Genomic DNA, 24470 nt, shown 5'->3' on the forward strand with positions numbered 1-24470 from the left:
CAGGAGCTGCACACACAGAGACACACACAAAACCTACGGACACACTGCAGCTGTAGTGTGTGGTCCTCGTATCTCAAAATCCGTTTGTGTGTTTTACAGGATTATGGGTCGACTTAATTTCATTGTGTGTTTAGAAAACTGCTCCTCTTCCCTTCCCTTTCCCTTTCTGAACATTTCCATCCTCTCTGTGTCTGTCTCCCCGTGACAGGAATTAGTAATCAGCTGTCCAGAGTCAGAGCCCTCACCGCTCACTTCCAGAGTGGTACTGCATGGGTTTGATTCATGTGTCTGGCCTGCCAGTCTGTCGACCTTTGACCTGTTTATTCAGGCCTCTCCTTCAGATACACAGAGTGGGGAGGGAGGGAGGGAGGAGAGAGAGAGAGAGAGAGAGAGAGAGAGAGAGAGAGAGAGAGAGAGAGAGAGAGAGAGAGAGAGAGAGAGAGAGAGAGAGAGAGAGAGAGAGAGAGAGAGAGAGAGAGAGAGAGAGGGAGGGAGGGAGGGAGAGAGAGAGAGAGAGAGAGAGAGAGAGAGAGAGAGAGAGAGAGAGAGAGAGAGAGAGAGAGAGAGAGAGAGAGAGAGGGGCATGGAGAAAACAAAGATGTTGAAATGGAGAAATGAGGAAGTGATAATGCTTGTCTGGCTCACATGTTTAAATACCCAGCTCCTTCACATCCCCACTGCACACACACAGTCAAACACACTACAGCTCTCCACACAACACACTTCCACTTCTCAGAGGCAGCCGATCACGAGACCAGAGAAATTCAGAGGAAAAAGGAGAAGAGAGTCAAAGACAAAGAAAGACAGAATGAGAGAGACAAATGAACACACAGCCCTCTTTCTCTACTCCCACGTCAGAGTGCCTCCTGTGAATAACCCTCTGTGTGTGTGTGTGTGTGTCTGTGTCTGTGTCTGTGTCTATTAACTATGAATGAGAATAGTCCAGCTCTCAGTACATTACTGTGGTTTTGTCTCTCTTCAGTCAGTTTACACCACTCAGACCCAACACTGAAATGAGTTACCAGTTTTAATGTAATACATACACATATGTGTAGATATATGTACATACACACACACACACACACACACACACACACACACACACACACACTCTGTCTGTTCAACATTAACTGGAGTTGAAAGAAAAAAAAAATCACATTGCTAATTTTTTTAACAGATTTGCGATTGTGAGTCACGACTTCAGCTGGGATGATCATTTTTGCATTTCATTTTCATTCAAGAAGATGATGATGATTTGTAGGGGGCATCTCTGTAGCACCACGACACTTATAATGCTAACAATGCACAACAATGTTGTGACACATTTGACCTTTATCAAATAAATTCCAGCTCCTATGATTCAGATAGTGCACTTAGTCGTACTGCGATCTTGATTTTAGTTTGTTTAAATGTGCAGCACTGGTCTGGTTGGATTAAAAGACTAAATGTTAGTTAGTTGGTGGCCTTCACATAAATGAAGACTTGTGCATTAAGGGGTGACAGTGTAGCTACAGAGGCTTTATGTATAAGTTACACCATAGCTAAGATACACCTACACCTACACCTGAATCAAACAGGTTTGAAGTTCCACTGTGAGATTATTTTTACCTTATTACCACCTCATCACGAAATCTTCTGTGAGAAATCGGAATTATGGAGTGGATAAAGAAATCATCTTCTTCTACTGCCAGAGACATTTCACACATGTATTTGAACACAGATCAGAGGAAAATCCAACAGCCTGTGAGCCACTTCAGCTCCTGCTGATGCGTCTCTGGCAGCGTTAAAGTCAAACAGCGATGGAGCAAAGTGTCAGCGTCCCACCGAATGTTTTGAGAGCCTCTAATGAGTAACATCACTCAGGGATTTGCCTCTGCTCTGTGAACATTTGAATAGACTTTTGACCCTGTTTCTCTTTTTGTTTCTTGTTGCTGGGAGCGCTGCCCTCCCATGTCATCCATATAAAACAGCCGCTATATGAATCCCTCCGTTCCCTGAATGTACAGCGGTAACTGGAGCCCCCAGGCCTGACGACGAGAGGAGCTGAATCATTAATGAAGAGCTGGAGTTTAAATTTGGTCTCATTTCTCTGGCAGTTTGACCCACACCGTAAAAGGCCTGACTCAGCTTGATTAAATAAGAGAGTGCAGTTTTATAGATGCTGGCTAAACAAGGAGGAGTAAGCAGGATAAACACAGACCAAGACTCTCTTCTCTTCTTGTATTCTCGTTGTTGTGTGAAAACCTTCTGCTCTGCCTCTGTCCGCCCTCTTGTCCTTTTATTGTCTAATTATTCCCTTTACACACCGGCACAATAACAACAATGCGCCCAGCGACAACGATATGATTATGCACAGACACCCACACAGGGACAATAGCACTGCAGAAAATGGCATTACACGTGCATACAAAAGGCAGAGCACAGAGTATGTCGTGCTGTGAGGTTATCCGCCTGTTATCATTCACGTAGGCCTACACATACACACACACACACACACACACACACACACACACACTCTGTCTGTTCTCTCCGGTTCTGCTCTGTATCTCGTCTTTCTCAGGGTCCCTGCCTCACTGGCAAGACCCCATCGCACCCCCACCCCAACTCGGCCGTCCCTTTTGTTCGCCTGTCTGGAATTCAGCTCCTAGCTGAGGGGGCCTGGTTGAGGGACAAAACACACTTCATAGCATTAGATGGTGGCCCAAACGCTGTCCTGCACGCACACACACATACATTTGGCATGGCTGCCTACAAAAATGTGCTGTTCTCAAAGTAACACCGGGCTTTGATGGGGCCCTGCATAGTCTGGCAGATTATCTGACAACACACACCACAGGGGAAGAGGGCACAAAAAACCCCACTTGGTCCTGAATGCTGCTACTACAGCCATACAGCATTTTATTACAGCTGTTTTAGGAATTGACAAGAACCTACAAAGAGATGTGGCTAAGATTCAGTGGACAGAGGGTTTTTTTCTGTCTGTGATCTATAATATCTAATGTCTATAACTCTGTTGCTGAGTTCAGGTGTGAGAATGACAGTCTTACATCAGGATTTCCAGCTCTTTGAAATACTCTTTTCCAGGACAAGCCATACCCAAAGGCAAATCATAGCTAAGAACAAACTGTTTACAGAAGGTGTGGCTTTGCAATTTGGAAAAATTCTCAGCACTGGCAAAGATCTGCACCACATACAGTAGCCTGTGTGTGCAACAAGAGAATATTGTTTTTTTTCCACTGTAACTACACTTTACCAGATGTAAATGTTACTCAAGAGTAACAGAGTTTAGGCAGATATGTTAATTTAATTTTGATGTGTAGACCTGCTGATCTGCTGTTATATGTCATTATTGCAGGTTTACACACTATTTCAAAGCCCGATACATCAAACAACCTACTGCACCTCAGTGAAGCAGGGAGCTCGGCACCGACAGCACTGACTGTGCTTTATGAGCCAGCAGTTTTAAAAGTCTGAGACCTGACAGTTCCAGCATCCTGGGGAGCGACAGACGGTGTAGAGTACAGCTGTGATTACAGTAGAGCCACTACTGCAACGCAACGCCTGGGGAGAGAGGAGAGAAAATGGGACGAAAAGAAGAGCAGATGAGGGGAGAGAGAGAGAGAGAGCGAGAGAGAGAGAGAGAGAGAGAGAGAGAGAGAGAGAGAGAGAGAGAGAGAGAGAGAGAGAGAGAGAGAGAGAGAGAGAGAGAGAGAGCATAAAGCTTCAGCACAGGGAAGAAGTTGACAGAATCTAGACTGAGGCACACCAGAGTGTGAAGAAGAGGAGCGAGCTCCTGTACACAGGACTAGAGAAACTCTACTGTGTGTTTCTATTTCAACCCAACTGTGACTATTACTTCTTCTGAATATTAGTGCTATGGAAATGAAAATGCGAATTATGTGCACTTCCATTGGGTACGCTGAAGCACATGAATCAATCTTCCATGAAAGACAGAGGACTGATGAATGTTGGGTAAACACTCTTCAGTGTCAGCTTTCATACAGAGACCACATTAGGAAAGATCAGCTGATGGTAATAAAACCAAAACGAGCAGAGGAATTTGAATCAGGAAATACCTTTCGATTAATTCTATTATATTTTCATAAATATGTTTGTTTTTGCTCTCAGACTTGTGGCTCAGATGGTGATGAAGCTGAAACGGTTTGTAGCAGTGCTGACATGATGATGATCAGAAAATTAACTGACAAATATTTTTAATGATTAATCAGTTGAGAGAAACTGCCGAATATTTACTGTTTCTGCTGTGAAAATACCATAATACAGCTGTTCTGTGGTTTAGAGTTTTATATATTTGGACTGTTTCTTGATCAGACAACACAAGACATTTAATAATTTAATTTTAAACTATATGTTTATGTTTCACTGAATTAAAGAATTTATTGAATAACTGAAACACAGTCTGACAGATTAATCAATAATGATTAATTATAAAAGTATTTGGGAAATTAGTATTTATTTTGAAACAGTTTATAGACTAAATCTGAAATGGACTGATTAATCAAATAAAGGAGAAATAACAAATAATATAATATTAATAGTAACATGATGAAACTGAACATTCATTTCAGCCTTAGTTTGAAGGTTATAAGACAAAGTGATTGGAGGAAAAAGTGGAAGGCACAGAGAGAGAGGAGGTGACAGACAGAGACAAAGAGATGGAGAGAGACAGTGTCACCTGGCAGCATGTGTGGTGTCCTACACCAACCACAATAATGCTGACAAGACAGGACACAACTGGCAGCCCCAGCCCCGACACTGCAGCACTACACCACCACCATGCTGCAGAATACACACACACACACACACACACACACACACACACACACACACACACACACACACACACACACACACACACACACACACACACACACACACACACGGCAAATGATGCTCAGTGATTCTCACACACACTGTTCAGCATGAGCAGGTCTGAGTTCCCACAAAGATAAAGACGAGCGTCCATCACCTCAGCTTCACCTCTGTTACAGAGTCAGTAGTTTATCAGGTGGCAATAACACTCTGATGCAATATTAACCGGGTGTGAAACAGACCTGAACAGGGTTTGGTGACATGATCACGGTAGTTTATAAAAGATGAGAAGTTATGTCCTGGCGTTATTCTGCGATACAGAACGTTCAGCTTCAGTCGATGTCTGTCTGAGCTGTGATGTGCAGCCTCTTGGCGATGAACGCTTCCACTCTTGCAATGTTGCATGGCAGCAGTCAGGATCTATCTGAAAACTATCCACACTGGGTTGAAATATGTTGCAACACAACCACGGTTTCCATTTCTCAGCCTCTGCTGAGCGTGATCAGGATGTTTTCCCTCACTCATCAACCTTTGTTTACTTTCTCACGAGAGCTAAAAGCAACTCAAGGGCTGGTGGATGTTTAATGTTCCTCAAGGTTCTTTACGATGATGAGTCTAAATCCTCTGTTTTCATTAGTTAGACATTAGAAATTTAGTGTGAAGGTAATATTCAGTGGATCTGAATCTGTTTATACTTAATAATATTCATTTATTCAGACATCACACCGAGCTGAGACCTCAGACTGACAACGTCTGGTTGGGAAAAACTTTCTCTTTCTGTATTTTAGCCTCTATTAGCTTAACTAAGGTTAGACATTGTATAAAGTCACAGACTTTTATCTGATTTATTTCCTGGTAAAACAGAATGTAAGGACCAGAGGAGCCAGATACAGTAATACTCTTCTAAAATGTGGAAACTGTAGCCACACAACCAGGATCTTGACTAAAAGAAACTGAATTTTGACAGCAGAATATGATAAACTAATCTTTTTGCCATCTCATTTCACAAAGGTGATACGATGTTAAGATCTGTCCAACAGAACATGTGAAAGCAACATGATAAACTTGCCGTCCTGACCAGTATCTAGGTCAGATGAACCAGCTACCACACTGAGCGAGACAGCATCAATAACCCAACTGTTATCAATAGAGTCAAAACCCAGACTAGACGGGTTAGCTAACCAGCTGACTATTCATCAATAGGCTCGAGGTGTGTGTGTGTGTGTGTGTGTGTGTGTGTGTGTGTGTGTGTGTGTGAGAGATGCAGAATTGATCTCAATGATGTGAGCGAGTGTATTTGTTGTGGTCGAGATACTGATAAAAAAAAAGTTTGACAGTCAGACCAGTGTTTGGTCAGCAGAGCCGCCGCTGGACAACGACTGACTTGTATGAACCACACACACACAGGTTAAAACCTTCTCTGAGTGACACAGAGCAAACACAAAAATGTGTGAAAAAGCACACACACACAGATAAACTATAGTGCACACTATCAAAACTCTTGATTTAGAGTCCATTAAAACAACAACTGTTAAGAACCTTTCAGATACTGTGTTTATATCACTGTAAAATGAAAACCTTTGATTTTTTCCTCTATTTTCTTTTCATTATATATATGAAGAAGCTTTTTTCATAATGATCACTCATAACTCTTCTAGGATGTGACTAATATGATGTGATGTGAATTATGAATGCTGAACATATATTCATATATGTTCATATAACATATATTATATAAACTATGTGACAAGTGTTTTGGTTCCTACACACACACACACACACACACACACACAGGTGAACTAAACTGAATCACTCTCAATTTAGCTCAGTTTGGCCTTGTTCTTTGGAAGATGCTAGAGTTTTATGAAATGATTTAGCTGTACATGCTGGTTACACAACCATGTTTTCCACTGAATGATTAAAGATTTACTACTTTTCCTCGGCTATCAGAGAGGTGAGGCTGCAGTGACAGCATTGAAAAAAAGAAAGATAAAAAACCTAATAAACAGCCACCGACCTTTTAACACTGCTTTATTTTCAGAGGTGAATACTCCACCAACAAAGCTGGATGAGAAAACGTTGCGACTCTAAAGGCTTGAAAAACAGATCGCAGGCCCGAGGCGATGTTTCACACTCAATTTTGTTTCATTAGATCGCTGTCAATGAACACACACATCACACATGCACACACAAATAGCCGCAGCAGGCCAAGTTCAGGCAGGAGAGAGCTTAATCTCATTAAGCCATGAATGCAATACACGTAGTTAATACAGGACCCTAGATGTCACTAGACGAGCACACAGTGACGTACATCAGTCTAAGCCTCTAACCTGGTTAGTTCCAGAGGACTGAGTGGAAAAATGATGGTTATATTATACGGACACAAAGCAGAGCTCAATGCTTCAGCAGCTTCTTGGTCCGTCTGCATGAAACAGATTTCAATCATCCCTCAAACTGCACAGACGAGGCCTTTTATCAAACTGGGGCATTTTCACTGCACCACTTCTGCTCATTCCTTAACAAATCCTCCCTGAGGTGATGCAGAGTCTGCACAGCTCTTAACCTGCAGCCAGTGACATTAAGTTTCATGCCGAGCAAAAGGTCAAAGTTCAGACAACTGCTGCATGCAAGGGTCACCTGAGGGTTACAAAGTGAGGCAAAACAACACATTGCAACACATTGACACACACCAGTCTGCACACGTACACAAACACATACAGTAAGACGCCACTCACCTTCTGTAGGCTGGTTGGGTTGAGTTGTGTTTTATCGATGATCTTTATTGCAACCTGTGAGGACACACAGCAGAAAAACAAATGAACAATAACAATCTCACAGAGGCCACATATTAACTCCACACACACAGAAGGTCATTAGACAAAATCTCAACAGAAACTAAACACAAGAAGTTTGTGTTCATTTATTCCTGGGTTATTGCACAGACATGGTTTTCACTGTACAAAAGGTTAATATATAGTAAATAAACTCGAGCAGAGGAATTTTAAAGATGCCTTTTTTTAAGTTTTCTCTGCTGCCAAACGTGGTTCCTTGCTGGGAGCATGTGGTGGTGATTGTTGCTTGACAACAGCTTCAGCCTTCATTGTGTTGACAAGACAAGAGGTTACAACCTCTGAGCAGCGCTTTGTCTTCAGGACAGACTGGAGGCTGCACTGAATCACTACCAGAGAGTGATGAAACAGGGCGGGGCTAGCTGGTTAGCATGCTAACTTCAGTAGAAGAAAGGCGTGTTAACATTAGTGTTGCCTTCCACTGCTGGAGACAGCTGTTGGCGAGGGAAGTTTGATGAACTCGCAATGCTTCTTTTAGACTGGTGAGTAAACAGCTTAATACTAACGTCAGCTATGTAGCATTAGCAAAACTTACAAATAGCTCCTTTTAAGCAACTCACAGTTATGTTCATTATCATTTAATCCGCAGATTATTTTCTTGATTCATGGTTTGGTTTATAAAATGTCAAAAAAGTACCGAGAGATGCACATTTCTACTTCCTATAGCCCAAGATGATGTCATCAGATGTCTCATCATAACAAGCGCCTGTCTAAAAAACAAATGTATTCAGTTTACTCCAAGTTAAGATGAGGAAAATAATTTTACAAAAGCTCAAATTAAAGTTTGGTATTTTTATATGAAAAGTGACTTTAAACAATAAATTTATACCAACAGTTGCTGATCATTTTTTGAATCAGTTAACTAATCAGCTCTAACTGAATTTATTATGAACTACTTTATCAGAGTAGCTGCTGAGCAATGTGCTCTGGTGAGGAGTCTAATTTCTGAACTATATAAATCAGGCATTGTAATAAAACACATTTTTAGTATTACCGTATTTTCATAAGGCGCACTTAAAAGCCTATAATTTTCTCAAAAAAACGACAGTGCGCCTTATAATCCGGAGCGCCTTATATATGGATAAATTCTGGTTGAGTTTACTGACCTCGAAGCGATTTTGTGTGGTACATGGCGCTCATGGCGCTCTGTCAAAATGTTTTAGTACGACTTTGGTAAACTACAAAGCCGCACCGCTTGCAGCATTACGGCTATCGTAGTCAGGAGTGTCGCGGAGTAATACATACGAGGAATGAGCTGAAAAAGTGAGTGTATTGTGTTGTATTTTACGTGTTATAACTGAACAATTTCGAGAGTTATTGTGAATACGCTAACGTTTGATTTAGCGGTATCAGACTGTGTTTTTTTTACGTGTTACAACTGAACAAGGTTGGGAGTTATTGTGAACGCGTTTAATAAAGTTTGACTGACTTATCTGACAGTTTTGTTTCGCTTAATGCGCCTTATAGTCCGGTGCGCTTTATATATGAAAAAAGTTCGAAAATAGACCATTCATTGACAGTGCGCCTTATAATCCAGTGCGCCCTATAGTGCGGAAAATATGGTAACCTTAGCACTATCCCTCATTTAAAGTGACATAAGATAACACCAGCCAATCAAACCACACTGTAGTGAGGACAGTGTGTTAGACCATGTCCTGTAAACTGAAGCTGAGATCCAACCAACATGGCTTCACAACATGTGGTGACCTGGTCAAAGACTGCGTCGGACTCCCACTGTAAACCACCAATATAAGAGCGTCTTCTGCTTTATGAGGGCAGAACGCAACAGCTCTCACATGACCCAGCCAGCGGCGGGCACATGAACTTTCCACCGAGTCTGATGGAGTTATCAACTCTGCTAATGTAGGTCAGGTTTTTACAAGAAGAAAGACTGCAGTGTATTTCAACACACACACAGCCATACACCTACACAGCAGAAGAACGTGAATGTCTCTCTTCCACAGTTTAAGGCCTTGACTGTGCTGTGAGACCAGACGGTTTTGGCTGACTGTAAAAGCTAACAGAAGGTGCTCTGAACTCGTAGGAAAAGACCTTTAAAACTCCATCTGTGGGCTGAGTCACAGGGTTCACCCAGGAGACGTTTCTTTTTCTTCAGCCTCATCAGTCCCAACATGCTTTAAGACTTTACTGATACTTTGCTAACGTGTAGTCCTGACCAGCTCTTGCAGGACACCGTCTCCTACCTTCTCGCTTCTTTTAACTCACCTCTCTGCCAGTCAGTATGTGCCGTGCCAGTTTGACCTTGGCGAAGTTGCCCTTGCCGATGGTTTTGAGCAGCCGGTAGTTTCCGATGTGCGGCTGCTCATCTGAACACAAGGCGATGGAGTTACGACATCGGGCGCCCAGCGAGCGGCTTGACCATCCGGTACCCTTCTCTGAGCGGCTGGCCGACAGGGAGGTGTGCTGAGGAGAGAGAGAGATGATCCATCAGTAAAACTGAACACTGGGCCTTTTGCTGGGCATTGTACTGTAAATTTACATTTATGTTCAGTAAAACTCATTCTTTCTCCTATATTGAACTAAAGCTGGTTTATAGGAAATAAAAGAAAACATGAAACAAATATAATAAGTTAAGAAGAGCTTCCTTCACTCCAAACCTTAAAGCTTGAGAAAATATAGGACTTTCAATGAAAAATATAGAGCAGACCAGTTTCCCCTTCGCTTGAATAGAAAAACATAATAACGGTATCAAGGCCTTAAAATTAATCTTCAACTATTCTGATCAATTAATAGCAGCTTAGAGACCATCTTTCAATGGCCACAACACCTGTGAACAAGCTGACGTTCCGACCCCCTGAGCACCCAGTAATCATTACTACGTTAATGACAGCCGTCGCTGCTGCTGTGAGGCCATCGCAGGATGATCTGTAGTCGTCTTGTCTTGGAGTGAAAGACAATCACTGAAACCAGGAGACAGAGATCTGTGACTTAAAATGGGTGTGGGCCAGGGGCGTAAAGTGGGGGCCCAATGACCCCTTCCCTACTATGACTGTATCTTATGACATCAGACGACCAAATGTAACCTTGACTGTGGTCCTGTAGTCATGTGACTGTAGCCTGGTACCAAACACCCAAAGGTGAAAAGCGAGAGTAACCAGGCCACCTATGAATCTCCTCTCTACCCCTCACAGTCGGCATTCCTCACATTCATGTGTGGCGGTGAGGTCACTGGTGTCAGGCGTGTTGCTGTGGCTGGACGATGTGAGGTGGTGACTGGTCTGTCCTGAACTTAACCAACACTCCCAAACTAACACTAAACCACTGCCTCCTCACAGATCCCAGAGGTGATCAGGGGCCAAAACAGCAGGATCATAGAAACAAATAACTGATGTGAAATTACAAATGACAACTTGGCACTTTATTTCATTCTCAATCTGCATTCACAGACTTTTACCTAAAGAGGTACTTCGTCCCCGAGTGCCTACAAAAATCAAAAGGATGTAGTGATAGCAGCAGAGCGCCTGAGAATCTGCATAGTCTCTTCTTGATCTTGATTTCAAATCTTGATTTCATTTCGGTAGACAGGACATTATCCTATGGTTAACTTCATTAGAAGTAAAAATGACTTTATTACATAATTACCCTCAGAAACAGATGTGTTATATAATCTCATCATTATCGAAATCTTTATTTTATTGGACAAAATGCTGCATCCATAATTTACAATATTAACATTACAATAACCATCAATAAACATCCACAAGAATTAAACTCCTGCCGTTAGTCGTTATTTGTTTTCCTTGAACACTTCACTTCACAAAAATATCTGTGAACTGAGACGCCCAGCATGACCCTACCTCAACCTTTTAGATCAAGCGAGGTCTGCGGTCTCGCAGCATAAACATCAAACTCTAATCCCCCCTACCCCCCACCCCCCATCTGCTCTCCTCTGAGCACTGAGCGGAAAAGAAATCTAGCCTGAACTTTTCATCTGTAGTGGGGATGACATTAGGAACAAGAAAATACAAAGGAACAGGAAGCGTCAGAGTCTCACAGACAGACGTCAGTTCACTTCAGGCCTCGCTGCCATGAAAACAAACAGTATTATTCTAAATCTGTTTTTAACCGTCTTGTTTGCCAACATCCGCCCACTTTCACAAGATAAGACAGAAAAATGGCAGCGCTGCGGCGGTCTGTGCTGTGGAGGGCAGTTCATGAGTGATAAGACAGACATCATCTGGCAACATTCACTCATCCCTGCAAAGGTGACTGATGACGCCGCTTCTCACTATTTTTAGCAACTCAATATCTGACAGTTTCACCAGGTGTAATCACACCTACAGTTTGTTTTCTCTGCTCTAATCCATCACAGAACTGTCAATAATGTTGCTTCTGTAGATTTCTGTCATTGAGGCTGTCACTGCCAAATCAGAAGTGAACAAGGGGATGTAAAAGGCACCTGAACTCACAAATAGCTAATATCCCCAGTGAAAACTGTGAGGTGCACGTTGGGGCGTTCAGGTTTGTTATATAATGTACCCTGAGAGGGCCTAGCATCATTTTAATTGGACCAAATAAACCATGAAAAAAATGCTTGAGAGACACCACCTGAAATCTGTCCAATAAGGTAATTCTGAAATAGGCCAAAATGACACGTAACAAACTAGAACACATAAGCCTGACAATCACATTTTGAGTCCAGCTCATGACCTTTAACACGTCGTCCTACCTCACGCTCCCAATCTCTCCAGTCTCGTGCTGCCTTTCATATCTACTCATCCTTTTCTTCAGCCCTTCACCAGCCTTTCTTTTTCCAAAATACATTAACATTATTTGCCCATCACAGTTTTCCTATGAACAACCGAGCTCAAGTTACACTAAATAGATTAGAGCCATCATGTGGCAACAGAGGTCTATCACTCAGAAAAACTAGATGAAGGAAAGTGTCTACAACATCTGCAGCCACACACATTGTGTTACAAACACTTACAGCAGGTCTGAGTCATGTCACAGTTCATTGCTTATGAAAATGTTTTGGTTTTCTGAAAACGAACAGTTCAGCTTCGACTGTGTGGTGACAATGATTCATTTTGTGACTGCAGTTTGTCTCAGCTCAGCAGGAAACAGACAACATCTACTTCAGCTTTCAATATTTCAACGCTAAATATGAAGTTGACCACATGTATCAGCTGTTCAGGGTTGAACCGTTGTTATTTCTGAGCTTGAAACAGAAACAAAGCACTGAAGATGGAAACTGAAAATCTCATGTAGAACAATGAGACAGTAAACTAACCACTGACGAGTTTAGGAGGAAGTGTTAAAGGGATTGTAGAGGTATTCCAAGGTGCTTTACAGCCACCTAGCAGAATATCTTCCTTGTCCAATTCATTTCCTCCACCTTCAATTTTCACCTCCTCCTCACCCTCAAACCCCCCCCCCCCCCCCCCCCCCCCCCAATTTACTCACCCCTCTCTTTATTCCCCTGGCTGGTCCCCTCCCCCAGAAGGATCAATTTGCCTCCCTTCCCTCCGTTCTCCTCTCTGTGCCTGGACCCGCCCTCTCTTTTGTCTCGCCCCACTATCTTCATTTTCAGCGACCTCACATAAATTTGAGCTTCATGCTGCCCCCCTCCCCTCCCCCCACAGATCCCCTGCCCCCATTCCACATACTCCTTTTTTCAAGGAGTGCAGGCCATCGATTTGCTCACTCCTTCTGATTACTACGCAGTTTCATTCAAGAGGGGGCCTCTATGTGAGCCAGTGTGTGTGTTTGTTTGTGTGTTTGTGTGTGTGTGTGTGTGTGTGTGTGTGTGTGTGTGTGTGTGAGTATGTGTATGTGGTTGGGTGAAGTGCCTCCATCGTCAGCAGACTGGGGCAGGCAGAGGTTTTTGACCCCCACATCGTTACACATGTAGGGTGACATTTGGTAAAGAGGATAGATGGAGGGCTGGTGGACGGTTATAGGTGTGTGTGTGTGTGTGTATCTGTGAGGGAGGGGTGGGGGTGTGCATCGTGGGCTTTGCACATTCAACAAACAAGCTGCACCTTGTCCTTGCAAACTGAAAGCAATCCAATTCTCTGTGTCGATGTCCCCCATCTCACAGCATCTCCCACTGCTCTCTGCTGCTGGTGAAGCAGGCTGAACACATCTCATATTACCATACTGTTATTACTGTAAAACTACAGTAATTATATTTAATCTACAGCGTACAGTTAATATTGGTTGTCATTTAACTACCTAGCCCCTCAGTGTTGTGTAAATCTGTATTTACATGTCATATTTTAAGCCGTTATAAAAAAGTCCTGATTGGATTTTGAATCCAGGGCAGCATGGTTACGTAAAAACTGTGACGGACACAGAGGTAGCCCTATTTTGTCCTTCTGTTTTTGGTTGTGCCTGTTTGTTCCAGGAAATTGATGGGTGGAGCTGAGACCTTGTCAGGGCTGCGACACACCTGAGCGGGCTGGGCTCAGGGGGCTGTAATGCAGACCAGCAACATCCTCTCCTTCTCTTCCCCGAGCCTGCTGACTTACATTCTCCTCTGTTCTGTATTGTGTGTTTCACATTCATACACGTAATCCTCACGCAGACACTGCATACATACTGACCAGCTGACAGACACACCCTATTCCACTTTTGTCATTCAGCTAGTTAAAATATTTATCAGTGTGTACAGACTGTGTGTGGTCTCCCTCGTTGTTTTCTGATGCTGAGAAAACCTTTGCAGCCTGGTTGAAACTTGTACTGTTCACGTGTGCACTAGTAAAGGTTTGGGACTTGTCTTCAGAGGAGGAGAGAGAGGGAATTAGTCTCAGGTTTAGTTATGTATGACCCAGATGGAGCATTTCCGCTTCTTGGGAACCACCATTACACAGGACATTAAGTGGGAGCTGAACATCAGCTCCCTCATCAAGAAAGCTCAGCAGAGGATGTATTTCCTGAGGCAGTTGAAGAAGTTCAACCTGCCAAGGACTATGATGGTGAACTTCTACACCTCCATCACTGAGTCCATCCTCACCTCCTCCATCACCATCTGGTACGCTGCTGCCACGGAGAAGGACAATAACAGACTGCAGCATATCATCCACTCTGCTGAGAAGGTGATTGGCTGCAATCTACCATCCCTCCAGGACCTGTACGCCTCAAGGACTCTGAAGCATGCAGGGAAGATTGTAGCTGACTCCTCCCACCCTGGACACAAACTCTTTGAGTCACTCCCCTCTGGCAGGAGGCTGCGGTCCTTCAGGACCAAAACCTCTCGCCACAAAAACAGCTTCTTCCCGTCTGCTATCAGCCTTATCAACAAGGCTAAAGAGCCCCACTGTCACTGATCCCCCCTGATCCCCAATTGCACCAATCACCAGCACAAATTCCTTGTATGTGGAAACATACTTGGTAATAAAACCAATTCTGATTCTGATTCTGATTCTTGAGTTAATAGTTTAGGGAAAGTACTAGTTTTGGGACTCGTTTTGTTGCACTAGGTTGTGACAAAATGAAAATCGCTACTAATTTAAATATCCTCATTAATGTAATCACGACTTCACCATCTGCATTCCGCGCACCTTTTGACTATTCAATAAATATTCACAGAATATCAACATATTTGTATAATCCTTTAGTGTGGAAGATAAAAAATGGATATTTGATTCATTGTGAAGCAAGCAGCAACCTCCAGGGTTGAAAAATGACCATATGTGTCTGGTTCCAAAAGTGATTCAGTCCCCATAGACTCTCAGGTTAAAATACTCAACTACACTGTAGAGATTAACATGTTTACAGCCTGGTACAAACAACGGCTTTGGTCTCTGTAGCTAATTTTCTCCTTCATGACAACTGAACGGGGATGAATTTTTATGTAACTCACCTGTTTACATTTTATTAAAGCTTAAAGTTCTGCATAATTGAGGGCGTGGCCTCTATGAGTGACAGATGTGTCAGCTTACGCTTGCAACAAACCAGCATGCCCCAAATTCTTGGCTCCATGCACGCCCCACCTTTTTGCCCATTTATGGATTAGCTGGGAGTTAGGCGGAGTCAGCTACTGCCAAGATGGCAACAGTGGAGCAGCCCACTTTGAGCTTCAAAATCGCTCTTCAGAAGCCTCTGGGTCACGTCACAGAGGCTGCATCATCTTTATTCAGTCTATGTTTTTTGACTCTTATTTCAGGCATGACTATGGTTATAAAGAGAGGAGCTGATGTCAGAGTGAAGTTTATATTTTATGTGTGCTGAGTTTTATGACAAGCCATTAACAGCATGAACCCAATTTTCAGGGAATCCATCTATATCAATTTACTCTGCAATACTGTTGTCACGCTGTCTCTTTTCATCCACTAAAAAAAGTTAATAAGTAGTTTCTTTCCTTTAAATTCTCATGTGGCTGATAGGAATGGCAGTACACTCTGTCCTTATGTCAACATGTCCCAACTTTTGTACAGACACATTAAGTCAATGTGACAAATGCACCATTAAAAACAGCAGGTTCAGTTTTTCAGATTCAAATCTGCAGCAACAAAAGCTAACTTGTCTGCAGCCACAGTACAAGCTGTGACTATCAGCCTGTTGTTGTGTTGACATGTCTGCAGGGTGTTGGTCATGATCATGTGTAAGCAAAATAGCTAGAGACTTTGTCTGTCCTTCCTTTGATATTTCAATAACAAGCTAAAATGGGTCAGTTAAGTTTTCCTCCAAAATAAGAGCCCTAAAGACAAGTTTCAGCCATTTATGTTGCTCGTGATTGAAAACAAAGCGAAGACAGGGGGAATGGTGATATTAAAGTTTAAAGCTGTTGCACTGTATGTGGCTTACTGTTTCTCAAAGCTGCAAGACATAAATGGACGATGCAAAGGATAAGAAAGAGCAGCTTGACTGAATTCAGGCACTGCAGATGGCTGCTCCTCTGCAGTCAGGTGCAGGTGTGTCTGGGTCTCCTCTGGTCTGGTCAGTAACCAGCAGTGAACGAGCGCTCTGTCCAGACCCCTCAATGTCAGAGCTTCCCCCTCTCTTATACATTTTGCTTTCTTTGGTATAAAACATCACAAACTCTCAACAACTCACCATCCAGGAAGATAACGATGATGATAACATGCACCGCTGGAATGATCTGTAGCTTTCAAATATGAAATTAATTTATCTGACACTTTTTTTTTTTTTTTATGGTGGATCTGCAGCAGTCTGGTCCCATCATACATGAGATCTAAGAAAAGGAAAAACCCCTTTAGGGATATCACAGAGATATCATGAGGTGGAGCTACAAATCATGAGAAACCACTCTACCTTTTCACATCCTCCTTGGTATAAAAGAATAAGTGTTGGCATTGTGGTGGCGTGCATGTTTGCATATCTGGCATTCCATCAGCTGTTCTACAGCACAGCAGCTATCTCCCATCTGTGCCGGTCTGTGTGGGCGCACGCCTTAATAAAACTGCATATAAATGGATGAATGATACAGATGCATCTTGTGATACAGTCCTCCGCTGTGAATATGTGCCTAATTTGAATCCAATTCCCCTTTTCTTTAGTACTTTAAACATATGATTTTATGAACCTACAATAATTTTAATTTCACAGATTGAAAAACAGCTTTGTCATCTTTGCTTTTTAATCTCTTTACATGCTGCTTCTCTGCCATGTGTGGATATTTTAAAGATACAGGAATATTCCATCTTGTCACTTGCAGTCATGATACAAGTTCTTTTTAATGGAGAAATCATTGCTTATTCTGCTATTGGACTCAGAAATAACTCTGCATGCAAGCGTCAGCTCGATGCTGATAATGTAAGATGCAAATGTGATTCTCTCTCTTCCTCGCTCTGTTATTGTCGTTCCAAATGAAGCTGGGGGAGTGGAAGACTACTGCTGCGTCGAGACTCATCATGTGACGAACACAAACATGTTGCCAAACAAAGGACCACGCCCTGCTGCTGCAGCCTGGATGCACTGGAGGTCTGAGCGTGTGTTGGGAGAGAGGTATTGAGTAAAGACAGGATGTGTGACGTTGGTCCCCAGCAGAGGAATGGCGTAACATCTGCTAACACACACACACAAACACACAGTGTGTGTCCAGTTTCCTCTTCCTCTCTAGCTGCTGTGGCTCTCGGCCTTGTGGCAGTGATACTGATGTATCACTGGCCCTGACACACACCTCCTCTATCACACACCAGCAGACACACTGTCTCCACAACACAACACAACACAAGAGATAACACTGTTGGAGATAGAAAAAGACGAGTTATCCTAGTGGCTCATTTGACTAACATGACTACATAACATGTTGCTTTGATGTCATGAGTTTCACACTCATCCATCTTCCAGCCGGAGGTAACACTCTGCACAAAAACACAATCGAGACAGAAAAGAAAGTTTCAAAGATAATGAAAATGGAGATGCAGCCAGTGATGTCTGTCTTCTTGGGAAGGTCAGGAGATTAAAATGATCCGGTCCCAGAGCAGTAGCTAGCAAAGTCAAAGGTCTATTCTTGGTGTTGATCATGTGAAATGGAGGCAAAAGTTTAGGTTCTCAAAGTAAAAGAGCAGATACATGTGGACTGGAGAACATGTGAAAAAGGCGAAAGGGCTTTATAGTGGAAACGCTGCTCCACACCAGCTGTACATACCAGCCTATAATTAGATTCTTCTGAAAATCAAAACCACTCTGGAGAGGCTCCCTGCTGACTTCACGGTAGCCCGGCAGTGGAAGATGCCTCTAATGCAACAATAGTGTCCAACGTTTAAGTCTGACCTCCCTCTCTCTGGTTATTCTCCGCTGTCAAGCTCTATGAATCCCACAAAAACATACTGTAGATGTTGAATAGAGCCAGTGCACATTTGACACATTTGCTTCATCAATCCGCACAACAGATCCTTCCTCCTGCTAACCCTTCAAACTGCTCAGTCAACCTGTATCAACTCCTCACATCTCCGTCATCCATCAAGGAGCGTGTGTCAAGTACGGGGGGAAGTTGCATGAACTTATCCTGCGTCACTTCCTGTCCTGCAGACAGAAATGTCACAGTGATGACAGCAGACATGTCACATGTTGCGCTGCAGCCCTCAGCGTGCGTTTCCTGGCAGGCTCAACGAGGAAGAGGGAGCTGCCAGAAAAACATGTCGGTGGCCGTGACAGACAGGCTGCGTGATACTGTGGAGCCGACTCCCCTTCAGCTGCCGAGGCCTCACTTGGCCTCCAACTGTCATGTGTTGAGGATTTTTTGCAAAGCATAAAGCATTTCATTCCACATGAGGAAAACTGTTGACTGGCCATTAGCCACTGTGTTTAATGTTTATCTGCTGCACAGGTTTCCAGTAATGTGCATCAGTTCTTACCGGAAAAAGTCCTGGATATTAGTCGAACTTAGATAATTGTGTAATTTTGGTCTGATTGATAACATAAAGCCTTTGAATGAATCTGCAAACCATTACAACCCAGTATCATCCACAGGAACAAATAGAAGCCGGAGAGATAATTATAAAACATCATCGCACAGAAAATTGGCTGTCAGAGTGAATCTCTGGGGCATAAGACCTTGCTGTAAAGTGTAAAGTGTTCAGCCTGATTGATATTATTTTAATATTGATTATTAGTCTCCCCACAAAACCAAAACCTTACAAAGAGAAGCACCGAGGGCTCATGGTGATGTCGTTGTGAATCTCCAGGTGGATGCAAAGTGCTCTTTAAGCTGAAATGGTTAATTAAGACAAAGGGAAGCTGCTGGAGCCAAGGATATAGTTAAATAAATATTCTGTTAGAGCAAATCAGAGTAAAATATGTAATAAAAAAAATCCCAAAATAAGGGAAAAGAACGCCGACCAGTTTCGACCACAACAGGGTCTTTCTCGGGGGTCGGGTTAACCAGAGTGGAGTGTCGTGAATTTCTTATATAGACAGATCTCATATCCCATAATATACTGGAAGTAGGCAGTGTAGACCAGAAGATATGTTACCACCAAAATTATAATAACATAACAATTAGAAATTTTAAAAAATACACCAACCATTTTTTAAAGAAGACAGGAGTAAGCCAGTTCACAAATTCTAGCCAAAAGTGTATGCACACATTTCAGCGCTGATGCAACAGAAAGAGTCTCCACCATCATTAACCACCACTCTGCTTTACTCTTGTCACAAGACTTTAATTATTGACAGAGTATATGTATTTTTACGTATTCTTTCTGCAGCGTGAGATGGCAGAGGAGGTTCAATGGCAGCAAGAAGAGCATGTTGAATAGATGAAGGTCACATTGGACTGAGATATGTGTGAGTTTTAGAGTAATTAACAGTGAAAAGGCTGCGAATCAAAGTGGCTTTCTTTTAGAAGAGGTGCAAATGACATACGCGAGTACAAAAGCTGTGAGCTGGAATTACACAGTTTTACACTGTGAGTATTTGACATGAGCTGCCCTCCAGCCCTGGTGGAGAATTTAAATGTCCGATAATTAAACAAAACATCACTAACATTTCTTCTTCTGTAATTGCGGAGGCCACATTCGTTTTTTATGGGGAAACATTTTTAAATAAAACAACACAGCAGCTGATGGACGTTCTTCAGCTTCTGCCAGACTCATTCAAACTCCCACCAGGAACCAAGAGCCAGACTGTGAGTCAGAGCAGTTCTGCTGCGCGGCTGCTCTCGCTGACTTCTACTGTATATTTCCCCAGGGCCGGCTGAGTCGTGTTGTTCTCACTGGAAGCTGAATCTTAACCTTCTGTCTCATGTGCCAAATACAGCACCAGCAGCAAAGCAAACTCTACTTTTCAGGACTGTGACTCAACGCAGACTCGTCTGACTCCATCATTACACCGAGGAGGTTAGCAGTTTGGCACGTTTGAAAATCTAACATTGCTTTGGAATGAGTTTCTTGGGCCTTCAGTTCAGGACACTGGCTCTAAAACACATAAACTCTCAGTTCATGTAAAAACATGATAATTGCCAGGGTCAGGGTCAGGGTCAGGTTTTTCCACTTTTCGTGCTAACAATCTCCTTCATCTGTTAACTGCAGTTTTTAGGGTTTAATTCATCATCAAAGGAACTTGAATTTGCAAACTTATGACAACGATCACCCTGTGGACGCTCACATCTTACTGTCTGACTGTCTCTGTCATTCAACATCCCATTTGAAAATTAACTCCAGATGATTTTGTCTTGTGAGTACATTTGTAATCCACAACAAGACGTCCTTCTGAAAAATAACTAATGATTAAGTGCCACTATTTTTTACAACATGATGCTCCTGTTGTTGAGTCTATTACTCTCTCTGTGGAAAATTTTGAAGTATAGTTAAACTCTCAGTATGTATCCTCTGCCACAAGGGGGTCTCTCAATCAAAACAATCAAAAAGACAGCGTTGGGTGACGTCACAATAGTGTGGGGTCACGGGAGTTGTTGTCCTTACCACCACTGCTGTAAGCTCCTCCCAGTTTGACTTCCTTCAGTGTCAGTTGTTCAGGAGGTTTTTACCTGGAGCTGAATTATCTACAAAGGTCTCCTCCTCTCAGAAATAAAGAGACCCAGTGATTATAACCAGTAGCAACATTTCACATTTAAAGTTAGTGTTTCACTGTACGGTGGACACAGGACGTCAGGTAGGGGCTGGGAGCTGAGTCTGCAGTTAACGTTTGTTTCGATTGTTTCCCTGATCATTTATGATCCAAGATTATTATCCACAGATAACAAACGGACCAGGGGATTAAAACCAGTAGTAATTTCTCTACATATATGTACATATATGTAAAACATAGGTCTAGTCATTTTAGACATTTTAACGTGAAAAAGTTACAAATTATAACTTAAGGGAAAAACAAAAATCTTCATCAGTTTCTTAACTTATGTCGACTGACATGATGAGTAACATCTAAATATTATTAACAACATGAGCCTGAGGGAGGAAGCTGAGGAGGACAACTACCCGACACTGTGGGTTAAAAGCAGCCCCCCTCCTCCAGTCTGACATTATCTGGCCCCAGTATGCAAAGTGTAACTGGATTCCTCAGTCTTGACAGTACACAACTCCAAACACACACACACACACACAAATGCTCTCTGTTCGCCTCTGGAGATCTGCCACATTACTCAGCATATCATTCACCGCAGGGCTGTGATCATCAGTCCAGGCTGAGGAAGGGTCAGATTTATTCTGTTTGGATCGACAGCAGCGGATTAAAGAGCTGAGTCACTCCATGGCCAGACCTCGGTTTCTCTCGCTGTCGCTGCACAGACTGATTCTGCTTTCTACGCCGATCTGTTTGCCAAACCCTGTGTCACTGCATGCTCCCAGATACACTTTTAGAAGACACAACAAAACAACAAATGCAAGACACAGTTTTACACCCGACACATTTAGAAAAACTACCCTTACAGCCTGGGTATTATTTCTGTAGCTTTGTCCATCATTTCCATTGGTAATAACCCAGTTCTAACCAAAAGAACATGCTCAGATGAGACCTAAGAATACAGTATCATTCCCTGAATGACATCTGATGGGTTAAGAAACACACAGGAAATAAAACTGAAAGTGAATGCACCAAATATGTCAGTAATAACAGCTGCCTGCACAGGAGGACTGCGTGTGAAGCGTGATGACAGTCTACCAAAACCTGCTGTCTGATGTATTTTTACGCGTACTCACAATCTACCTTGTAGAGGCATAAACCAGGTTACGTCCACACTGCTACGTTTTTATTTTAAATAAAAGTCATCCAGACGACCGTTTTAGCTCCGTATCAGAATCGATCTCCATTCATACTAACACACCTGAAAACGCCCACATATATGACCGTTCACATACACTGGGTATGTGCGAGCCGGTGTGAACAGGAAGCAGACTGTCTACTCTGCAGCTGATAAGTTGCACAAAATACTACGAATGAGGAGCAGCAAAGGCAGTTTGAGCGTTAAAATGCAGAATTTAAATACACAACAGCTGCTGGCAAAGACAACAAGTTCAGCAACACTTTATTTAGCTTTCCATGTTGCTTTCACCACTGGTAGCCAAGGCTGTTAAGACCCAATCAGAGAGCGATGCTGGGTGTCTACGCCATCGTTTCCAAAGGTCTCCACTTCTGTCCATCCAGACTACAACACAACCCTGGAGTCAGCAGAGTTTCTAAAAGTCTCTGCTTTAGGCGCTCAATGACTCCAGAGTAGTGTGGACAGTGTGGATGTAGCCTCAGTCTGCCAGTTCAGTCTGACCCAGGATGACAACATCAACATAATATTTCACAATAGTTATTTTTCTTCCTCAGGCCAAAAGCAATTTGTGTATGAAGTCAATCAATGGCGGATCAACAGGAACAGAGACATGATCTCAATGAAATGTAACGGTTGATTCGGCTTCACAGACGAGGATTAGTGCAGATCCTCTGACTACTGCCTGAAACAATGAACTTCCATTGTGTTTGAAAATGTGTTTTTATTTATTTGATTTGAAACAAAAATGTTCAGGAGAACTGTCGACTGAGATTGTTGCCCAAGCAGTGTGGTGTTGTGTTTCTTTAAGATTGCAGTCTGCTGCAGGAAACTATTAGACCTCAGTGTTAGGGGAAGTCACAACACAGCAGTCGACAGCACCTACAGTGTCTCTCTGCCATTACCCATTCAATGACGCAACAATGTCCAAAAAGTGTAAATGAAAGCTCAAGTGGGAAATGCCAGTGTTGTGGGAGCGACCACATCACAAGCTTTGTGTTCCTGCCGACCACAACGTACAGACACCGTGTTGTTGCAGAGCTCCAGTCTGCAGCAGCAGCTACTGACAGAAAAAGGTGCCGGCGTTTTCTTATGCGACATTTCCTCTGCTTAATGACAGCAACACATTACACCACACACGCACCGATCACATGACGCTGTCTTCATCACATACAGCTGAGAACGAACAACATGAAACATGAAGGAGAAGCTCAGTGTAAGGAAACCAGCTGCAGTGTCTACAAAAAAAAAAACAAACGCATTTGTACCATTTATATGACGGCGTTCAGCCATTGCTGTTGCCAGTGCGAGAAATCAGATGAAACACATGTAGATATGACATAAACGTGTCACTGTGTGACTGGAACACGAAACAAATGTGTCGCAGCAAAGGAAAAAAGATGTGTGGAACATGGAGGTTAAACGCTTATGGACATCCCCGTTAAAATGAAGATATCCTTCATTCAACCAACAAATAGCACGATTTTTTTTTGTTTGTGCTTATCTTGCAAAATCTCTGTGTGACACATGAGTTTCATCAAGCTGCAGAGCTGACAAGACACTGACAACACACTCGGTGCAGACGCAAACACACTGAAGAGAGTGGGGAGAGCAGAAATGGTCTCAGCACGGGTTAAACTGCAGCAGCTTAGGCCTGAGGACAGCAAGTCGACACCTGAGAGCCCGACAGCAGAGGAGCCCCATTACACAATGAACACAACAGACGACTGTGTGCTCCCACTGTGAGCATCTAAATGCCCTTTATGCCTGTTTGCTGGTTTGTTTTTGTACTTACACTGAGTGTGTATTTGTGTGTGTGTGTGTGTGTGTGTGTGTGTGTGTGTGTGTGTGTGTGTGTGTTGACAGAGGCTCTGTGAACAGTGTCATTCTTCACATGGCTGCCTGATCTCCAGAAAACGCCACCTGTTCAGCTGGTCGCTGACTAACCACTTAGCTACAGTTACACAATAGCTGGCAGAAAAAAACCATTTGCGTTGACAAAAAGCTTTAACGGTTGTTTGGACTATATGACAATAAAGTTTAGTTAATCAGCGTTAAATTAAAACATATTCAGATTTGGCCTCTTCATCGTGTGTCTGATACTGGACTGGAGGCCAATCCTGACTCATTTTTACATTTGG

At 42.9% G+C, this 24470-nt stretch overlaps 1 protein-coding gene across 3 annotated transcripts in view; it reads right to left on the bottom strand.

The window, feature by feature from the left end:
• mark4b (MAP/microtubule affinity-regulating kinase 4b) overlaps positions 1-24470 on the bottom strand; it is a 60201-nt gene that overhangs the window by 29297 nt on the left and 6434 nt on the right. For all 3 annotated transcript variants that reach the window (XM_071497244.1, XM_071497246.1, XM_071497245.1), the window contains exons 3-4: positions 9909-10106; positions 7569-7622 (exon numbers count right to left, since the gene is read on the bottom strand). In XM_071497244.1, coding sequence (XP_071353345.1) covers positions 7569-7622; positions 9909-10106 — 252 coding nt within the window. The remainder of the gene's footprint in view (positions 1-7568; positions 7623-9908; positions 10107-24470) is intronic.

Source organism: Trachinotus anak, unplaced genomic scaffold (assembly GCF_046630095.1).
Source record: "Trachinotus anak isolate AG129_WGS33_773 ecotype Australia unplaced genomic scaffold, CSIRO_AGI_Tana_v1 ptg000014l, whole genome shotgun sequence".
Classification (NCBI taxonomy): Eukaryota; Metazoa; Chordata; class Actinopteri; order Carangiformes; family Carangidae; genus Trachinotus; species Trachinotus anak.